A 17,098-nucleotide genomic window follows, 5' to 3' on the forward strand; every position below is an offset into this window, starting at 1 on the left:
AAAACAGACTATTATAACTGTATTGGTATGTTAGTTCTATTTATGGGGCTTATTTCTTTTTTTTATTATTATTTGTATTTTTTTAAAAGAATATATTTTTACTATAAACCAAAAATTAAATACATACACAACAGCCCCTCATGTCAGCAGTAATGTCTCCTTGGGATATTGTCATGAATGTAAAAATTTAATTATATTAAATCTACTCCTAAAAATTAACACCTAAAAATGTGATGGCAAAAATGTTTGGAAAAGAGATTTACTAAAAAAATATTTCCATAACTGAGATTTAGGTTTTATTTTATTGTTTTCTGCCTGTAGCTGTGCTGAAATTATGAGTGGAAAGCATCCCAGATGGATAGGGACTGGATATCAGCCAAAATGAAAAATGCATTTGAGGGGGATAATTATAACATCACGCTCAGATTCAACCATTTATGCTGTAGTAAATTGTAAGAACCACAGAATCTATTTCATTTCGAAAACATTTTTAAATATGTTTGGTATTTGGTGGTGTTATTGAGCTAGAGAGGGCCAGATTAAATAATTTTAATTTTCTTAGAATTTTTATGAAGTTTTTTAATTTTTTAATAATATATTGTATTTTTCTGACTATTTAACATACATTTTTAGCAAAAAAAATAAAATGTGATTAAGTGGTTTTCCAGGGCAATATCCAGATCCTTACAATAGGCCATCAATATCAGAACGGTGAGGGTCAAGGTCTCTGCACTTCCTCCAATCAGCTGATTGTTGTGGCTGTGCCTGGTATCATATCCAATGTGTCTTAATTAAAAACGACATTGTTTGTTTTTTACGCATTTAAAAAAAAATTGTTATCAGAATTATGGTCTCATAACAAACAGTAACATATTTCTATGTGCCACATGCAGTTTTACCTTGATGTAAGTTCCAGTAACTAATAATACCAAAAATTATTTTCTCTGGTCATTTAAATTAACCCCAAAAATTTTAATATGTACAAATACTATCGTGTCTATCTTCACATCTGCACTGCCAGATCTGTTGCACTACAGATACCACCGGCCCCCGACATACCCCATTAACTTATAATAGAGTCCCCTGGAGCGTCCATTACAGATTCCTCTAGAGTTATAGCTGCATGCAGCACTATCCTCCCTGTCAAAATAATGGAAACTATGACCATGACTATAATTGGTTTCATCGAGCCCTTGTGGCGTCGGTCGTGTCATGGATCTAGCATTGCGTCATGGTTTAGTTGCAAGTGGTAACCACGATGCAAGGGCCTAAATCCAGTTAAAGAGGATCCGTCACCACATTATAAGTGCCCTATCTCTTTTACAAGGAGATCGGCACTATAATGTAGGTGACAGGAGTGCTTTTTATTTAGAAAAAATATCTATTTTTACCACTTTATGAGCAATTTTTAGCTTTATGCTAATGAGTTTCTTAATGCCCAAGTGGGCGTTGTACAGAGGGTTACGATGTAACCTGTCATTTCAAACGAGATTACGTTTCCCTTGCTGTAATCTCACAGAAAAGATTCAGAAGTGGTCAGGATTCTGAATAAACATCACGTCCTGGCTGGTAGGGATATATATTCATTATCAGGACACTGCAGTAATATTATAGTGTGTGTTTATGTGGCTGCACATAGCGATATAACTATATCGCTAGTGCAGTGTAAATGAATGGAGATAAGTGCATGAAGCTGATTAGTCACTGATTGGTTAGCGTCATACACTCCTCTGTACAACGCCCACTTGGTCTAAAGTAAAAACACGCCCACTTGGGCATTAAGAAACTCATTAGCATAAAGCTAAAAATCGCTCATAAAGTGGTAAAAATAGATTGTTTTTCTAAATAAAAAGCACTGCTGTCATTATGTAGGAGACAGGGCACTTATAATGTGGTGACAGAGTCTCTTTAAAGGGTTTTTTCCAGTTTTAGTAAATTAATGTTATTTTCATGCATAACTAAAAGTTCTCAAATTTTCCGATATACTTTCTGTATTAATTCCTCTGCTTGTTGTTTTTTAGTAGGAACATTCTGAATAAAAATCTGTCCATGGTCATGTGATAAACACAGGTTCTGGGATCATTATTAGACAAATCTCTGATACACATACTATAAGGGTAACGAGCCGTGCACCTGTGTCCATCACATGACCATGGACAGAATTTTATTCGCTGGAAGTTAACAATAAATGTTCCTACAACAAGGAGAAATCTTGAAAACCGTGAGGAATTAATACAGAAATTCCTCACGGTAATATATTGGAAAATTGTATTACTTTTCATTTACAAAAAATTAACATTAATTTTCTAAATCCAGAAAAAAACACTTTAACTATCCGTATGTTTAAGCCTGATTTTTTGAATATGCTGTTACCACTTAGGAAGACCAGGGAGGGTGTAATATGGACTTATTTACTTTACCTTCTGGATAAGCAGTCAGGCATATTCTTGTTATTTATTTTTTTAAATTTATTTTTTTAAATTAAGGCAACTTTAATGGAATTTGTATTTTTAAATAAAAAATGATTTTAATATCATTGTTAAAATATTCCATTTTGTGGGTTCCATTCTACAGGAAATACATTTTTATTCCTACAAAGACTATACAGCTAAAATACATCTCTCAGAGAAATCAACTTACCAAAAACAAATACATTTATTTTCCTAAAAATTCAAACTGAGCCACCAGTATATTTATATAAGAAGGAGTATGGCAGAAAACACATAATAACATAGTTAGAACCTTAGAACAAATAGGCCTGGAACCGGGATAGTAACCAAAAGCCCTATAGGATTCCCTCTAGATAACTGGATCACCGGGAATAAGCACTGGATTACAAGGGATGAACAGTTGATCACCTCGATTAGGTTTCATACACTTCCTTTCTCTCTTCCACTATTTCCATTGTGCTGAAATCTATGATACATTTCATGTTTTTTTTCTAGAATAATAATCATATAATAATGAATAATGAGACGTCCGTTAAATATTTTTACATTTTGCCATTTTCTGAAGAGACGAGGAATAACCCATTCATTTCTGCTTTTTTCTTCTTGATATATGTGGTCGGAGTACTCGTCAATTCTTCCATAATCGCAGTCATATGTCTGGAAGTTCAATTACATAAACCAATGTATCTCTTTATCTGTAATCTGTCTATTGTAGACATATTTTATACCTCGGTCACTGTCCCCAAATTACTGCACATGTTATTGTCCGGAAATTATATTGTTTCCTTCTCACAATGTTATACTCAGTTGTACTTTTTCCTAGTTGTAGCATCTGCAGAGGAGATTCTCCTGTTCATTATGGCTTATGATCGATATGTTGCTATCTGCATCCCCTTACATTATCATCGTATCTTGAGTCAGAGAAATTGCACGTTAATAAGTTTTGGGATTTGGGCATCTGCCGTGTTAAACGCGTCACTGTATATTATATTAGCTTTGAATATGTTCTCCTGTCACTCCAACGTCATCCACCAGTTCTTCTGTGATATTAAGTCACTAACAATGATAAATTGTACAACCACGCAAATGTTTTTCATATTGACTGGGATTGAGACGTTGTTATTTGCCTTTTTTCCATTTATGTTCACTTTTATTTCTTATGTTAAAATTTTCTCCGTCATCTTTAATATGAAGTCAAGAGAAGGTAGAAAAAAGGCCTTCTCCACCTGCTCATCCCACATCACCGTCATGTCTGTTTATTATGGGACAAGCGTAACAGGATGTCTGACACCAGCTTATTCGGATGTTCTGGATTTAGTTTTCAATGTAGTGTATACAACTATCACCCCCATGATAAATCCTCTCATATACAGTCTACAGAATTCTAATGTACAATCGGCCTTGCTGGGGTTAGTGAGGGGAATGGGATTTTTTAATTTTTTTTCAAAGAAACAGTTGTGAATAATAGCAAATCATGAGGAATTGAAATAAAAAGTCAGGATGTGCTATAAATGTCTGATCGATGCATGTCCCTCTCCCTTCCCTTCCTGCAGCATCCACAGAACTGCTGCCTATAAACATTTTAGCGTCGCTCAGTTCATACATTTTTCTCCCTCCCAGTCTACAGGAGACCAAAGCATTGTACAGAAACGGTTTCTGTGCTACAGTCGAGTCACATCCTGACACAGAAAGACATGGCCGCAGTTGGAAATCCTTTTTGTACAATGTACAAGTGTCCCATACATTGCAGACTGGTAGGGATTTTGGCCATGCATGGACTGAGACAATGTCAACATGCAGTACTGCTCATTTTTGTGCATGCAGGTAATTAAAGCTAAATTTTTGTATACATTTACAAAAAATATATATTACTTTGGCCGACCCCGTAAAAAGCCTTTTTAAATGATCTCTGGGTAAGTCTCCTTTAAGGACCATAAAAATGTTAATGTTGGACTTTAGGATCAGATTTTTTTTTTCAATCCTATCCCAATGCACTTCAGTTAATCAACACAGATTTTCAGGGGGTCAATATTATATTAAATTTTATTAAATATCTGTGAAATTGGTCAACACAGATTTTCAGGGGGTCAATATTATATTAAATTCTATTAAATATCTGTGAAATTGGTTGATAAAAATAACATCTGTACGCACACAGCACGGAGGAAAGAGATCTCAATAGAAACATCAGATAAAAAACGAATTTAGGTTTTTGAATTGCAGAGGAAGGGTACATGGACAGAGGCTAGCAGTAGTGCAGTCCTGAACAGCACCGCTAGCTCACCAAACAGTCCTTTACTGTGGGACATTTTTTACTCTTAGATAAGTTTCTATAGAAAAACCCAAACTCCACCAAAAATTGTACAACAAAACAAAAACTTTTTTTAGGCTCTGTTTACAGCTTAGCTCGGGGCCTCCATCACAGGTCTTTTCAGATTTGATGGGAAGAATAGCAGCGATATTGCAACAAATTTACTCCACAATTGCCAAAATCTGTGGCAGAGCTTTTACGCCACATCTGGTGTGAATTCTTCAGAAAATGTTGTTTCGCAAGGGTGAAATCCACAGTGAAGCTCTCCTTCTCATGCCTCCTCACCTTGCCACAATGTTTTGAGAGACCACGCCCCCTTACTCATGTGTAAGGGGCGTGGTCTCTTGAAACGTTGCGGCAAGGTGAGGAGGCATGAGAAGTAGAGCTCAGCGATCTTGGCTTTGAAATAGGAAAAATAAAAAAGGACTGGAATCTGTCCTATTGAAGCAACTTGTTGCTGTGAGTACGTCTTTTTATTACTTCTAAACCCAAGTAAGGTGTCCTTATTGTGCATATGCTGCTACAAATCTGAGTGGTGAATTATTGTCCACTGTCATTCATCTGTAAACTGCTTGCATTCTATTCATCTACCATCCACTCCATTTATGCATCGTCTCCATCTTCTACTATCTTCAGTCTTCGGTTCCGCTTATCCAGTTGTGAGTTACTTGTACCTTTTGTTTTCTGTTGGTGTTGATGCGTGCTTCACCTATGTGATAGCGATTGTCTGTTTTTTGCTGTCTTGGGCACCACCAGCAGTGTAACACACTGTCCATTCTTGTGCAGTTTATCTCTAAACATGAAAATAATGACCATTATCAACCGTATTAAATCACGAGAGGGAAGAAAAAAAGTTGTTCCTTCCATCTTTCTTTCATCCTTCTCTACTATACCACAGCCATGTTATATTGATTCCACCTCCGAATACTCAGATATCTTAGAACAAAGCTGTTCAGTGCTATATACAACTGTGGCCCCTATGCTAAACCCTCTCGTTTACACACTATGCAATAAAGTAGTTAAAGAGGCGCTTCCGAGACTAATAAAGGCAAAATAAGACCTCCGGGATGAACTAGAGAAAAATAAAGTTTACATATATTGTTTAATAAAGACAACAGATATGTTCATGTATTGGGATGTGAAGACCAACACCACATAAAAAAAGACTACACTTATTTAATATATGAGGGTCAAAATTAGGCAGCATGTCTAAAATTAGTTTCCTCTTCCAGACCTCTTCAGTTTCACCCATGTGTTCTCAGGGAACTTAGATTGGACTTTGAGCTTAGATCCCTTTTCTGTTAAAAATTACATGCTACTAGAGAGTCCTATGGATCCTGAGGAATATGTAATTATTAATTAAGTTCTGTGCATCTAAGTATCTTAGGGATATACCACCTTGTGTGATTAGTGGGGGTGTAACTGCTGAGACATACACAGATGAGAGTGAACAGTTCACAGCATTCAGTGGGCAGTGTCTGGTATTGAAACTCAAATATCTTATTTTCACATATGAGAGCTGGCCTGTTTAAATTTCACGTGTTCTTGGGCATTAAAGCGACATCAGACATTAGTTCAAATTTGAGGATTAGAGGATTCATTTAGTTCTCATGAAGGTGACAAAGTCCTCTGCTATATGGTGCCCCGTACAACATCATATTGCTTCTGGAAGAAAATGCCTGAGTAGTATAAATTTTTAAGGGTGAAATTTTAAAGATCTATTCAACACAAATCAGTAATATGTCCATTTACACAAACCGTAATGGTGGAAATGATTGTTTCATTGGTGATACCAACAACATTAGAATAGAAGCTGAAATAACCACACATAACGTAATTACGCTCTGATATGTACGTGTATAAGGTGTTCAAAATAAACACATATTGGTTCTAAACTTGAGAACGCTCCATCTATTTTAGGAAACAGAACATAAAGTAAATCTTCACTTCTGGAATACAGAATTGATGAAGATCAATTTTGTTCTGGCCAAGAAAATTTGTAGGTCCACCAGTAGTGATGTAGGAATATTTCGGCCCACTCATGTTTTGACATTTCACTACGCTTAAAATTATTGTCTCTCTATTACAACTGTGAAAGCGATTCAAATAATGTAAATGTGAAAGTGATTAAAATAATGTTTAGATGATTTCATTTTGTGCAGCGGCCATCTTGTCTGGAGTCCCCATCTTGCTTCTTTTGTAATGAGTAAGAAAGTCATTACTCCTTTAAGACAGGTTTTTATGTTTCTAAGTGGAGCTATCTTTGACTTTGGTTCCCATAAGAGGCTTTAGAAAGGAGGACAAAAGCACTGCGCCACATGGTAAGTAAAAGCAAGATAGGTGATATTAACTCACCTATTCCAGTTGTGCAACAGCAGGCACAACACTGGTAAAAGCAATGGCTATGTGATGGAGCTGCAGCTGGGTTCAGGAGCCAGTCCACTGGAAAGGGAACCGCTTAAATACCAGATAAGAAAACGAAAAAAAGAAGAACCACAGTGTAGCGCTGCTACCATCAAGAAAAAATGGTGAAGAATTATATTTAAGAACCATTTATTAGTCTACGCTAGGTGTTTCAACGCCGCACGGGTATCTTCATCAGGCCAAGTAGAGTGAGGAAACAAGAACTAGTTTAAATAGTGATTGACAGCAGTGTTTTGATACAGACAAAACCGCCAAAACGGTATCAGAGAGCCTCTATGACGTCATTACAGGTCAGATGTACATAAGAACATAGCAAAACAATAGTATACATTCATAAACAGTAGAAAATGTTAAAAAATATAAAAATACATTAATAATTGTATGGATATGTGGTTTAAACAATTTAGGATGTGGAACGGGAGTTCAAACAAGCGGCGTTAGAAGAGCATGAGAGAAGAATATACTTGTTCGTAAATGAACACATATGATTAGGGCCAATATATTGCATATATACCAAACAAAGGAAAAATTAACTGATACAAAACATTATATACTAACCGCTGGTTGCGGGCAACAGTTCGCAGGCAGCTACCGAGAACACAGGCAAACGCTCAGTTGAGCGTCCCTGGTGTCATAGCAACACCTATCGGCTGTCAGCCGAACTACGGTGGCCGATGAGGGAAGAGATGCAGAGACTGAAGAACCAGCGTTCACACATCCCTATCAGCATCGGAACAGAAGCAACATTAGGTGAGTAATCATAGTTGGATGAAGCAGAGGGCAAATTGTAACACCTAATCAGTGTGGTGAGAGTAATTAGAGGGAGTAGACGTAAGGAGTAGGAAATGCAACCAAAACAGTAAAAATACCCAATTAATTATTAGAAGACAGCTAGAATATCTGAAGAGATATATGGAAACATTGGATTACAAATACCAAATACAACATAAAAATCTGAATAAAAATTATCCAAAAATAGTTATACTTGAAGTGTTAATCAAGAGCAGTTTCAGCAAGATCATTTAGTCCCCCTGGGCTTAAAGTAGCCATTTTAAAGATCCAGTCATTTTCTCTTTGTTTCAGTCTCACGAATCTATCTGGTATATGAATACTGATCTGTTCGATCGGAATGATGAAGATAATGTCAGGGATCATTACCATGTATATTGTTTGCAAAAATATTATCCTTACATATATATATATATATATATATATATATATATATCAGTATATTCCACAAAGAACTCGAATGTAACAAAATGGAGTCTGTATTAGGAACACGCCTATGGAGACACCGCCCCTGGAATGCAAGAGGAGTGTACAGATGAACTTACAGCTGAATAGAGCCAATGAGGCTTAAGCACGCCCCACCTTCCTACAGAGAAGATTTTTTTGTAACTCTTTGTTCAATAAAAAGTTAGTTGTCCTTCCTGCTTCACTGAGGGAGGATGTGTACCAACTTGTCTGCCTGGTATATTTCTTCCATGCATGACCTCAGTTTCCAACTTACGGAGGTGGTTATTCGGTGTGAAATAACAGAGAAAAGGAAGTTTACCCTGACAATTGGTGCCCGAAGTGTGGGGCTGCACTCGAGGCAATCTTGGAATCCAGACAACCGACAATCACAGGGTGAAATAGACGACCCAGGACTGCCCACTGAAGGAGCCTGATCACCTCCACAATAACACGGTAAGTCAGTTGATTTTATAAATCTTCATCTTATCTGTGTTAGTGGACGGTCTTGTGATGGTCTGTAGAACCCTGGTCGATTGCCTGGATTAGCTCAGGCGACAGGAGCGACATCCCCGCTGTGTGGTCACGTACCCGTAAGAAATTAGTTACGCCCGACTAACCATCCTCTGGGTAATTAGGGACTAGATAGAAAATATAACCTGTTTTATACAGGGGCGCGATAAGACGTGTGATAAGTCGTGAGTAATATTCCAGCCAGACTTAATGAGTTGCAGACTGAGAAATTGTAATATTCCAGCGAGACTTAATGAGTTGCAGACTGAGAAATTGTAATATTCCAGCGAGACCTAGTGAGTTGCAGACTGAGAAATTGTAATATTTTGGCCAGACCACGGTGAAACGGTCACTAGAGGGTTGCAGACCAAAATGTGTTATATAAATTACGTGAAGAATATAGACGGTTAGAATGGATGGTTTACGGTCCATATTCAAATCATCAGGATCACTCGTACCTGGACGATCCTATTCGTATAATTTGGTGAAGCGAAGGGAAGGGAAACCGTATGTGAGTAAAACGAAGAAATTGATGGAAGTGTGCGCGATGCATAGGGGTGGGTGGCTACAAGCCGGAGACTGGGCAAAAGGTATTCGAGAAAACAAAGGGAAGTTGGAAATATGAAAGGCATTGTATGTTATATGTATTATAAACCACAGGACCAGCCACCGCCCTATAATGGCGGCAGTCCCTCATGTTGGGTGTGTCCTCATTGTGGGCAGCAAAACCCCCCTCACAGCTGAGCAATGTGCTTCCTGTGGGAGAGGCTGCCCCCCACCCCCTGATGAGGTCACGCACGGCCCAATCAAATCAGTATGAAATTATAGCCTTGTTAATTTTGTCATTTCCCTCAGTAAAGAGCTGACAGTAACACATGCTGCAGTGTTTTCTTCTATTCTAGATTCCGCCCCAGGGGTGCAGGACGCTGTGTACTGGTAAAAAGACATGTCATCATCATATAGAGATAGTGGCCGACAGATTGGACATTGTTACAGATTATGTGTTTGATGTTTTGAACGTAGATAATTCCTATACAATAGTGTGATGAATGATTGCAGATACGTACATTATCTTGTGTTGTACTACGGATGTGTGACTCTTGGAGGTTCATTGTATGGGAGAATTTTTGCCGGCATTGAAATTGTTAAGATTGTGAGAACAGAAGCTGTGAGGAGTGAGTGCGTGACCCCCTCCTGTAGAATGCGATGACTGATATCGATTGTGTGGGGGAGGGGGGCTGTGTGATGTGTGCAGTGTGACGTCTGAAAAGCAGACTGGTATATAGAGCGTGGACTGATGAGACAAGTGATTACAATATTGCACAGATTTTAGATCTATATTGTATGCTCTTATTTTTAATAGCAATAATGTCTAAAAAAAAATCTTAGTGTTTTGTGTATGGGGTTAAAATCAGTTTCTTTTTTCCTGTGTAAAGGAAAGTTTCTTATCTTTGCGCATGCGCTGTTGTCCGTAACTTCACCAAGCGAGGAAAATATTACAGCCCGCTGAATTTGTCTGCAAAACTATAAAAGTTACGCTGCATATTTATGTGTTATGATGTGATAAGATTTTATATGTTTTGATGTTAATTCAAATGAAATAAAATACAGATATTGTGAGACACGGGGTCTTGAAGATGTATGTACCCCCACTGTTCCCTATTTTTATATACAGTTTATTGGTTTGCAGTAATTAATATTAGCAGATATATATTATTTTCTGTTTTATTGGATAACTAATTACAATTGTTTTGTTTTTTGTTTTCACACATGAGGCGCGTGCTATAGTGCGGCCTAAATGTTATTTTGGGAAATGTGAGATGTTTTACAGGTAAATGATTGCAAGTCATTTTAAAGATAAAATGTATTTTTGTCAGTAGAAAGTCATTTTTGTTCCAGGCTGTTGTGTATTACAGGGGGTTAAACTAGTGCCCCCCAGATAGAGTGCCAAACCTTATTATGTTGACATGTAGTTTTTAACCCTGCTACATTACTTTCGCAGAGTCCAAAAAGGGGGAATGGTGAAGAGACTGATCAGGTACAATTTTGGTTTGTTTTGAATTAATGAATTTGGTTCCAGGAGATCTACAAAATGTGTATGACAGTAACCTAAATATTGAGGTTTTTCTGTGTAGATCCTTCCAGAACAGTAAATATGGCACTGGGTATGCTGTGCTGTAGTCTCCACCCAATATGAGGTATTGTGTAAGAGACCATCCCCCTCCAGCAAATTTACACAAGAGGCCAAGGTCACTCACAGATGAGTCTTTACAGATTTAGTAGGGAAGGAGGTGAAAATTATCTGAACATTGTTAATTTTATGTAAAGATGTTTGTAATTTTTATTTGTTTTTGTATTAATCAAGTATTTACAGAACCTGATAAAAGTGATACTCTCGAAGTATTCTGGATTATCAGATGAGTGTGGAGAAGGGTATAACATTTGTTTTTATTCTAAAGAATGAAGACGCCAACCCTTTGAAATGTTCTATCTATATGTGACATGGGTTTTTAATGTAAATTTGTAATGTAGAAATACTTCATCATATACAGTATGTACAAGACAGGATACGAGGCACAAGGAAAATTATCCAGAAACCACTCTCAGCTTCTTGTTCATCTCAAGGAGCGGAGCTGGAGGTGCTCGCTGAGGCTTGTAACCTGGCAGAAGGTAAGACGGCCGACATTTACACTGACTCTAGGTAGCCTTTGGCATCGCCCACAACTATGGGCCCATTGGTAATAGGAACTTTATTGGATCATTGGGTAAGCCAATTGAGAGAGCAAGACAAGAAATAGACGGCAAATAGAGTATGTGCAGTCAGGTGTCAGTAAATTGGCTTGTCCCTGGATACAATAATGCCACCACTAGGTTTGTAGCAGCCTGAATGATGTGTGCACGGCAAGACATAGGTAAAACAGCAAAGGTACCTGTGAAAAGTGCAGCCTGGCCAGTTTACCCTTCCCAGCGACTGCAGAACATACAACTACCTGAGGTAGAAGTGTATGACAATGTGCTCGTATGTGTAGACCTGTTCTCAGGGTGGCCTGAAGCCTGGCCGGTATCTTCCCCACTGCAGACGTTGTGTGTAGTGACAGGGGAACAGTGCTTATCCCAAGTATTGGTGTTTGTACAATGATAAGATGTCAGCAGTTCTCCAGATATTATTCCAAAGTTAGTTTGTTTAATAACGATATTCAAAAAGTGTTGTGGGAATATTAAATACTGAGGTTAAGTTTTATGTAAAGTTCTGGACCAGCCTCAGCATTGGACTATTGGAGGCATGTGTCAGTATTATGTTTGTGTAAATGATAACTTCTCAGTGCAAGTAGATTCCCATTTGAAAATATTTTTGTTGTGAAAGGAAAATTTTAGAGCAGAGAATTCTGTGCAGTGTATATGTGTATGTATAGATATATATATAAAGAGAAGGCGAATCAGCTTGTAGATATCAGTTTTAGTTATTGCTCAATGTGAACGTTTAATGTAAAGATGTTATTTGTTGATGTTTTTCTTCAAATTAATTATCTGATTAAGATCAATTACAGATTATGCGATGAAAAGATTGTTCTCCACAGGAAGTGTCCAACTGGGAGCAGAAGGCGTGAGAACCAGATTCTGACAGAATGTGGATGGATAAAGGAAGGTAAACCGGTAGCACCCAAGGCACTCTTGATGGCACTTGCATTGATGGTGTATGACCTCACATATGCCCCAAGACAGCAAGGATCGATGTGGTAAGATCTAATTGGTATGTCCCAGGTTTTACAGCTGATGCTGCTAAATTCTGTTAGAGCTGTTTCATTTGCCTACAGGACAGTCCTGGCAGCCCGGTGCCAACCTTATCGTAGCCGCCTCCCACAAAGAGAACAGACCTTGAGAGGCCTTCCCAGGTAAAACAAACCAGAGTAGGGGGAGAAAAATTGGTTTGAGACACTTGTCAGATAGACAGATAAACATGTGGAATCTGTGTATATTTCTGTGAATAGGAGCTGTTCCAGGTAATCAGCTGAGAATAAGATATAAATCCTGCTGGAAAGTGTAACACCAAGTTCAAATACAATGTACCCAGTAATTACACATCTTCTAGGTGCCCTGTCCAGTGGAACAGATTCGTTTTTCTTATATAAAGGTGTTTGTTTGATGTAGTTTAAGGGCCTGTCATTATTATTGTATGTACTTAGAACAACTTTTATAGTGTATGCGGATGATGTTATCACCAGATTAGTATTTATTTTAACAATTGACAAGGGTTGGGGATCCCCAGCAAGTTCCAGTAAACATGAACTAGAAGACTTTTAATATGATGAACTCCATCACTGAGATGCGACAGGCGCAGCCTGAGCCAGTACAACGCGTTTGTCATGAACTGACGGCAGCGTCACAATTCTAAGCAGCCGTGCAGACAAGTACAAAAATAGAAGAAATATTACTATAAGTTTCGCTCACCACATGTCCACCAGGCTTTAGTTGCGTTTCCAATGCATTTTCATTGCGTTTAGTTGATGCAAGTTGGTATGAAGTAAATCCGAATGCTGTAGGTGCTCGCAGATACTCCCAAACTGGTCCTGTGTCGACCACAGGTAATCAAGGCAATAGTAGTTTGTAGTAAAGGTGAATCCAGCACTCAAAATAAAAGTTGTAAGGTTTATTTAGGTCATGTTAAAACAAAGAAGTTTAAAACAGAAAATCCCGGGACCACGCTTACGCGTTTCAGACCGATAAGGTCCTTAATCATAGCTTGCTTATTTAAAAATGAATTCACATATATATAGTGAATGGCATTGGTCAGGTGACTTACTAGGGCTGGACTTAAAAATGTAACCCTATACTGCATATAGCAAAATTTGTATTGTAGTTGCATTACACACCTGAAAATTAATGAATTCATCTACATGTTTTGTTTGATGCCAATATATTGATTATTTCCATGGCTCAAATGAAAAAGGTTTTTAGAATGTTATTAATAATGTTTGTACCATCTTGATATGAATCAATATATTGCAACTACGATACTAATTTTGCTATATGCAGTATAGGGTTACATTTTTAAGTCCAGCCCTAGTAAGTCACTTGACCAATGCCATTCACTATATATATGTGAATTCATTTTTAAATAAAAAAGCTATGATTAAGGACCTTATCGGTCTGAAACGCATAAGCGTGGTCCCGGGATTTTCTGTTTTAAACTTTTTTGTTTTAACATGACCTAAATAAACCTTACAACTTTTATTTTTGAGTGCTGGATTCACCTTTACTACAAACTACTAGTGCAGACAAGTAACTTGCCAGAGGAGGAAGAGGACAGATGCGGAGGGTTTGTGGTAGTCACAATAAAACTCCACTATTCCGTCTACGTGGGATCTCACTCCAGGCTCACAGCATGAGGTGCTATATACAGCTGGTGACGTATACTAAGGGAGACGGTGTCTGATAGATGAGAAGGACCAAACCAAGTCCTGATGACATCAGCAAAGATCAAAGTAAAGACCAAAGACCTGAGTGAATCCATCAGCAGTATCAAGTAAGTGACCAGGTGGAGGATAATAATAAATCCCCCATTGGACACCACTGTGCAGTCTGACTCCACAATTGTGTGGGTTACCCTGAGGGCGACAGTCAGTGAAGAGCAGAAGACAGGAGAAGAAGATGACGATGATGTACAGGACTTGCAATGAACTGATGGGACCCAAAACCTGAGGGTGATAGCATGAGATTGGTGATAGCATTATATTATTAATTAAGGCCCTATTGTTTATATTGTCTGAGGTTTATAATTATAACGTGTATAAATATGCCACGGTGCTGCAAATTACAATCTGAGGAGTTTTATGTGGAGTTATGAGGTGAAGGTCACTGGCTGTTGTCACTCATATGTAAGAAGTACATGGCAGCAATGAGAGCCCGGAGGTTATGTTACTCGGGTGTCTTTAGGTTTGGGGAAGATGCTGCCCATGACCTGTTATATCTGCAGGGGTAAAAGTCCCATTAGAACAGTAAGTGACAGTGCGACAATTATGACCAATGCAAGTGTCGTGGAGGAGAAGTTTGGATTATTGCCAATATTAGTAGGTTTAACAGTAAAGAGGGCGAGGGGCTTAGAAGCCAGATTCGAGGGTCCACACCATGTCCTTCTGATCTCGCCCACTGCAGTCAAGCCGGAAGGAAAGCCGACATGGATCCACGCCTCGCACTGCAAGAGGGTCTCTTCCAAAGACTGACTATCACCATATGCATCCTTTTCCTTTTTCGTGTTATTGCACAGAGTGCTGAGGGGGGACATGTAGCAATCACCCAAGCTGATGGGGGTGACCATTTTTTTGGTATAATTCTTCTAATACACATGTAGCTACATACCAGTTTGAATTTGAGTCTCTTATCCCAATTATTACCGTTAATAAATGTATAATGGATTAATTATATATATTACAACCAGCAGCGGTTTGTAAATTATACCAAGAAACCATCCTGTATCCTGAGGAGAATAGGGAAAGTTAGGACCACTCCGAAACCTTGGAAGTCCAGGTACAAAGGGGGGTTACTCATAAGGAGTAGCTCGTCTCAAGCTGGTGAAGGAATCCAAAACCCCTACCCGCCTGGTTCGAGTGGTCAGTAGTAGGTTGCTAGGTAAGACTCAGGGATAGAGTAATAATATTTTTAGGGGGGACTGTCAGGGATCATTACCATGTATATTGTTTGCAAAAATATCATCCTTATATATATATATATGTATCAGTATATTCCACAAAGAACTCGAATGTAACAAAATGGAGTCTGTATCAGGAACACGCCTATGGAGACACTGCCGCTGGAATGCAAGAGGAGTGTACAGATGAACTTACAGCTGAATAGAGCCAATGGGGCTTAAGCACGCCCCACCTTCCTACAGAGAAGATTTTTTGTAACTCTTTGTTCAATAAAAAGTTAGTTGTCCTTCCTGCTTCACTGAGGGAGGATGTGTACAAACTTGTCTGCCTGGTATATTTCTTCCATGCATGCACTCAGTTTCCAACTTACGGAGGTGGTTATTCTGTGTGAAATAACAGGGAAAGGGATGTTTACCCTGACAATAACATTGAAATTACAATTATGTGCTCCTGCAAGGTGTCTCAAGACACTTTGTTTAAGAAAACCAATACGTATATTAAAATGATGCCTCTTAATTCTGCATCTTAAAGTCCTCCCTATATATTGCAATTTGCAGGGGCATTCGAGTAGATGGATTATAAAAATGAATAAGCATCATTTTAATACACGTATTGGTTTTCTTAAACAAAGGCTTGGAAGGAAGGAACAGGGAGTGAGATGGAAGGAGAGAAAGACATTCACATATGCATGCGAGTATGTCTCCCCCATCTTAATAGAACTATTTATTGTATGTTTGACAAGAAAGATAAGGCACCTGCAAACCCTGATGTGTGAAGAATTAAATATAGTATCGTATGTCTGTAATTGGCTGAATTTGAAATATTGTCACATTGCCTCTGATTGGTTAACCTCAAGCCTACACCACTTTTGAATGATATTACTGTAATTGAGTTTGGCAATACACTGGAACAGAGTTTTTTTGAGCATACCAGCAGCGTCTGTGTTATTCCTCCCTCATATATATATATATATATATATATATATATATATATATATATATATATATATATCGATTGCCTATGATTTGGAACTGGATAAATCACTGGAGGACGGGTATCGGTTGACATACACAATACAAATTTGAGTCTAATATATTTTGGCCATGATTGCATTAACAGTTTTGGTATCGAAACCCGGGAGATTGCTCGTCTGATAAGCTGTCGCTGGAGGCCTGGTGGTATTGCATCAGTGAACATTGAAAACCAGCCGGTATGTAAGAAGCTCATTCTTACAAAACCTTGTTCACTCATTCATTGCCAAGGCTGGAATTAGCTCTCATGACATCACATCTCCTGAATGCAGTAATTTATCAAGCAATATGAGGTATGTTGAAAGCTTTTTGTGTGATGAATGATTGCAGATACGTACGTTATCTTGAGTTGTTGTTACAGATGTGTGAATCTTGAGGTTCATGGTATAAGAGAATTGTTGCTGGCATTGAGCATTGAAACTGTTAACATTGTAAGAACAGAAGCTGTGAGGAGTGAGTGCGTGACCCCCTCCAGTGGAATGTGATGAT

At 38.2% G+C, this 17,098-nt stretch overlaps 1 protein-coding gene across 1 annotated transcript in view; it reads left to right on the top strand.

The window, feature by feature from the left end:
- The window catches only part of LOC142656680 (olfactory receptor 1A1-like), a 61,164-nt gene extending 44,070 nt beyond the window's left edge, over positions 1–17,094 (top strand). Inside the window, exons 3-5 of the mRNA XM_075831606.1 lie at positions 16,698–16,788; positions 16,841–16,902; positions 16,971–17,094. Of these exons, the coding sequence (XP_075687721.1) occupies positions 16,698–16,788; positions 16,841–16,902; positions 16,971–17,094 (277 nt within the window). The remainder of the gene's footprint in view (positions 1–16,697; positions 16,789–16,840; positions 16,903–16,970) is intronic.
- Positions 17,095–17,098: the final 4 nt, after the last annotated feature.

The sequence above is a fragment of the Rhinoderma darwinii genome, chromosome 6 (genome assembly GCF_050947455.1).
Source record: "Rhinoderma darwinii isolate aRhiDar2 chromosome 6, aRhiDar2.hap1, whole genome shotgun sequence".
NCBI classification, from domain to species: Eukaryota; Metazoa; Chordata; class Amphibia; order Anura; family Rhinodermatidae; genus Rhinoderma; species Rhinoderma darwinii.